The sequence below is a fragment of the Haliotis rufescens genome, unplaced genomic scaffold (genome assembly GCF_023055435.1).
Source record: "Haliotis rufescens isolate VD_foot unplaced genomic scaffold, xgHalRufe1.0.p SCAF_401, whole genome shotgun sequence".
Classification (NCBI taxonomy): Eukaryota; Metazoa; Mollusca; class Gastropoda; order Lepetellida; family Haliotidae; genus Haliotis; species Haliotis rufescens.
In genome coordinates, this window is record NW_025964115.1 from 25,695 (window position 1) to 31,262 (window position 5,568).

At 40.9% G+C, this 5,568-nt stretch overlaps 1 protein-coding gene across 1 annotated transcript; it reads right to left on the bottom strand.

Moving 5' to 3' along the window:
- Positions 1-466: 466 nt before the first annotated feature.
- LOC125372496 lies at positions 467-5,512 on the bottom strand. Its single transcript, XM_048382717.1, has 6 exons — positions 5,357-5,512; positions 4,681-4,768; positions 3,394-3,517; positions 3,113-3,180; positions 2,230-2,424; positions 467-642 (listed from the first exon to the last, which is right to left on the bottom strand). Exons 1-6 carry the CDS (start codon positions 5,455-5,457, stop codon positions 508-510), a joined length of 711 nt encoding a protein of 236 aa, XP_048238674.1. The 5' UTR covers positions 5,458-5,512; the 3' UTR covers positions 467-507.
- Between the last annotated feature and the right edge of the window lie 56 nt (positions 5,513-5,568).

The following is a 5,568-nucleotide window of genomic DNA, read 5'->3' on the forward strand; positions in this document are numbered from 1 at the left end:
AGGCCAAGGCAGCGCTACACGGAGTAAGGCGCCAAGAAAACAAGCAGAAATGGCAGAATCTTCCCAAAAAGTTATCGTCTTTGAGAGGCATTTAGAAGTTGGAGTAGCATAAGGTGTACGGATGAACAATTTCTTTATTGCATGTCGGTACAGGTTATAACGCTGTTATATATAAAAATGGTATCCCCTTTGATTTGTTTCTCAAATAAATACGTACACGATTTAATTCATATTTTGTCTCTGCTGGGGTAGACAGGTACTGTCTATTTGTCTTTCTCACCGAATTGTTCAATATGTTCTGTATGCAGGACATAGGTCCTACTTGCTGAGGTGAGTGTGTAAATAATCTTGCAGCGTCACTTATTGTGTATGTCGGAATGTACTGACATTGAGAGTGGGTTTCACACAATGGTGTATAACACGGATACACACATTCATACGTCACCGAATAAACAAGGAGGCAATGTTTTAATATGTTGTTTTATTCTAAATCTCTTGTATACTCGTTTAATGTCCCGTCAGTTTTTCAGCTACACTCTTGATCTGAGTGAAGACGGATCCCAGTTGAGTCTGGAATGGCTTGAAGAACTTGACGGCCTCGGCAGCGACCTGTGCGGTGGCTTGTCCAGCTTGGGCTAGGAACTGGACACAGACACAGATGTTACATGCGTGAATACAATGTTGCAATGTAACTTACTGTCTGGGTCAACCTTTGAATTCGTTGTTTCAATGAAACTTACTGTCTGGACGAGGCCCTGATAACAATGTTTCAATGGAACGTACTCGTACTGTCTGGGCGAGCCACTAAAAACAATGTTTCAACAGAACGTACTTCCTTCTGTCTGGCCGAGCCACTAAATACAATGTTTCAATAGAACGTACTGTGTGGTCGAGCCACGAAATACAATGTTTCAATAGAACGTACTGTGTGGTCGAGCCACGAAATACAATGTTTCAATAGAACGTACTGTCTGGTCGAGCCACTAAAAACAATGTTTCAATGGGACTTAATATCCGGTCGAGCCACGAAATACAATGTTTCAATACAACGTACTGTCTGGGCGAGCCACTAAATACAATGTTGCAATGGAACGTAATGTGTGGTCGAGCCACTAAATACAATGTTTCAATAGAACGTACTGTGTGGTCGAGCCACGAAATACAATGTTTCAATAGAACGTACTCTCTGGTCGAGCCACTAAAAACAATGTTTCAATGGGACTAAATATCCGGTCGAGCCACGAAATACAATGTTTCAATACAACGTACTGTCTGGTCGAGCCACTAAATACAATGTTGCAATGGAACGTACTGTCTGGTCGAGCCACTAAATACAATGTTTCAATAGAACGTGCTTGTACTGTCTGGGCGAGCCACGAAATACAATGTTTCAATAGAACGTGCTGTGTGGTCGAGCCACGAAATACAATGTTTCAATAGAACGTACTGTCTGGTCGAGCCACTAAAAACAATGTTTCAATGGGACTAAATATCCGGTCGAGCCACGAAATACAATGTTTCAATACAACGTACTGTCTGGTCGAGCCACTAAATACAATGTTTCAATAGAACGTGCTTGTACTGTCTGGGCGAGCCACGAAATACAATGTTTCAATAGAACGTGCTGTGTGGTCGCCACTAAATACAATGTTTCAATAGAACGTACTGTCTGGTCGAGCCACTAAAAACAATGTTTCAATGGGACTAAATATCCGGTCGAGCCACGAAATACAATGTTTCAATACAACGTACTGTCTGGTCGAGCCACTAAATACAATGTTTCAATAGAACGTGCTTGTACTGTCTGGGCGAGCCACGAAATACAATGTTTCAATAGAACGTGCTGTGTGGTCGCCACTAAATACAATGTTTCAATAGAACGTACTGTCTGGTCGAGCCACTAAATACAATGTTTCAATGGAACTTACTGTCTGGTCGAGCCACTAAATACAATGTTTCAATGGAACTTACTGTCTGGTCGAGCTACTTAATACAATGTTTCAATGGAACGTACTGCCTGGTCGAGCCACTAAATACAATGTTTCAATGGAACATATTGTCTGGTTGAGCCACTAAATACAATGTTGCAATGGAACATATTGTCTGGTCGAGCCTGTAAATACAATGTTGCAATGGAACTTACTGTCTGGTCGAGCCACTAAATACAATGTTGCAATAGAACATATTGTCTGGTCGAGCCACTAAATACAATGTTTCAATGGAACTTACTGTCTGGGCGAGACCCTTCAGGTTACCCAGTGCCGGGGAAAGAGCTTGTGTGGCAGTTGTAACAGCGCTTCCGAGGAATGTTTTAAGATCGGCAAAGGCGGTGCCAGTCAGAAGACCAAGAGTATCACCCACAGTGTCCTTCAATCCGTTGAAAATATCGCCGAGAAGACCACGACGGCTGTGCTTGGAGAAGAGCTGAAAACATACACCACTGTCACAACTCTCCGCTTCACTGTAGTTTTATTCTTTAACTGTAGAGGTTTTCGGAATTATATTTTTTATGAGATTTCTGGTAATAGTTGCATCATAAATACGGACAAATTGGAAACACATTTCAAGGTAGTGAAGTATGGCATGACGTTATGACCGCCAACGATGTTGAAAGACGATAGGGGTAAGATGGGAATATTTTACGTGTTTGCATCAGTCGTTTGTAATTGTCGCACGATTTGTTAAACATTCATTAACTCGCTTAGGCTAAATGCGTATCAGTCTCCCAAAGGCGATTTCCAGGTTTCTGCCCCACGCCTCTTCAACACCTGGAAAGTTCAACCAGCGTGGTTGGCGGCCTAAGGCGGTGACGCACACGCCTCCCTATATTGCCACAGGCGTGTTTAAGGGGGGAAAAGGCCTGGGCTTATTGCTGGCCATGGTATTCTATGGGTGTGGCGCTGCTGGAGGTGAGTATTGACGATTTGAGAACGGGCGTTGTACCGATAGTACTGTCCAGTGCACAATATAGAGTGGGAGTCCCTCAGTCATAGTGATGGTTGAGAGTTGGTATATGGATTAACCCCCCTTTATATCTAAATATTTTGGCTTAATATAACGTCTGTGTGTAGAATCCTCAAAACGTTTCTCTGCAATCGATCGTGATATTAACCTTTGCAACAGCGTTGGGGACAATATTCTGGATCAACGCATCAATATCAACGTCAAATGTTCCCTTTTCTGAAACAATGAACAAAACAGGAAGTTCTACTTCAAATGAATACAAAGAAGGTCATCTCAGTGAGGTTATCCACGTGGAAGCACATAAGTCAGCATAACATTATTCAAACACTGACACAGGCATTTAACTGCACAATCTAACTGAAAGCTTTTATCGCCATGTGCTTCATATTTAATCTTATACATATATGTTGTATATGCCTATAGTAGTACCCATCATTGACTCGACATCCTTCTCCAGGGTGGACAGCACCATCTGGGCGAGGGCTTTGACATCCTGGCCACTGGTCAGACCCTGGGCAGCTGTCTTCAGGTTGCCCTCAAGGTTCGTGGCGATCTGAACGTAATGATCAGATACTTTGTCACTGAATTCAGACACAAGACCTAGAAAACGTTTCGAAATGCTGTTTTATCGAGATTTGTACTGATTGTCGTATTTACTACGAAGATAAAATATATGTGAATTTGTAAGTCTGATGTCAACTTTATATGTTGATAAAAACGACAAAACATTTCCATAATCCATATGAATTTATCGTATGCTACTGACTATAGTATCATCATGTCTCTGAATCTCTATAAAATATATATGATATGAGGCGTTTGCGAAAAGATGACCCACACCTACACAGGCAAGTCAAATATTCATCTAAAAAGAAAGTGAACATGACAAAAGTCAACATAGGGAACTGCATCATACTTTCTTTCAGTCACTGATGTTTCAAAAACCTTAAACGTTTTTCCTGAATCAAACAGCTTTTGAGCAAGACTCGTATAACGCTCTATGAAATCTTTATAGAACGAGCATCCTCTATTTAGTCAAGGACCAACCTGTAGGTCCCGTGACCAAATGATATAAACAAAGGTTCGAACGTGTTTTTGAGTTTCCTGATGTATACTGAACAATTTTGACTTGGGCTGCCCGGTCATTTTGGGGAAGGGTCAACAGTGGTCTTCTAGTAATTATACTCATAAGTTGTTAGATGGTGGCACCAATTGCTTGGGCTGCTGGAATTTGCTTCATAAAAAGTGTAAGTTGATTATTGGAAAGTTGAAGTCATCCCTCTCGACATACAGTCTTGTGGAGACTTATCTTCACGTTAACACACAGCTCATCGTGTTCCGAATGTTATTGTTGATATTCACCTTCTCTGCTTCCTCCACACATAATGAGTTGAATGATAATGTGCATGAATTGTATTCACCTTCTCTGCTGCCTCCACATATGATGAGTTGAATGATAATGTGCGTGAATTGTATTCAACTTCTCTGGGTCCTCTACATATGATGAGTTCTGAAGTAATGTGCATGAATTGGATTCACCTCCTGTGCTCACTCCACATAAAATGAGTTGAGAGATAATGTGAGTGAATTGTATTCACCTTCTCTGCTTCCTCCACATATAATGAGTCGAGAGATAAAGTGCTTGAATTGCATCCACCTTCTCTGCTTCCTCTACATATAATGAGTTCTGAAGTAATATGCGTGAATTGTATTCACCTTCTCTGCTCCCTCCACAGACTCCTTCAGCTTGTCCACCACAGAGAGCATCTCATCCCTCACATGTTCCAGAAGTCCGGCCTCCACACTGAGAACAAACACGATACTTTCATACATGGCATGACATCTCTGGCACTGAGCATGATTTACAAACACATACACAACACTGTTACAGAGGGCCTCTCATCTTTTACACTGAAAACAAGGACAAACACATACCCGGTACTTTCATACATGGCATGCAATCTCTAACACTGAACATGAGTATAACAACTACACTACAATAGATACATACCTTCAAGGATGTCTGTAAAGCAATTGGCATTAATTGCCATTTGAAAAAGAAATCATCTTACTTTGATTGAAAGCACACGTCGACATTATACATGCTCCATACACGAAATCCATCGTTTGTAACATATAGAAAAGTATTGAATGAAGGGAATGAAGGAAGTCAGAATATATCTAACCTCATCATGGTGGCTGTCAATAATCGAAGCCTGGCCAAGTAAATTATCGGCCAATTGCTTCGGAAATTTCAACTTTTCTTGCTTATGACAACATACAGTTTGCAATATCACACATATCAATCGACTTTTCGACAAACATGATATCAAATGAAGAACAAAAGCATCTTGAATGAAATTAGCTTTTAGTACATGAAGTCATTACTTACATTTCACGTTTTCCTACACTAGAGAGGAGTGCGGGGAGTGCGCTTTGGATGATTGTGGGTGCAAGCACTGGAAAGGATTCAAATACATAGATTACAAACATTGGTCGATATGGTAACACTCCAACCTTTTATCTAGTCCATGCATATAAGAAAACATCGTGTTTCTATTATTATCGAGGTAACATATTCATTACATTCACAGGACGTTACAC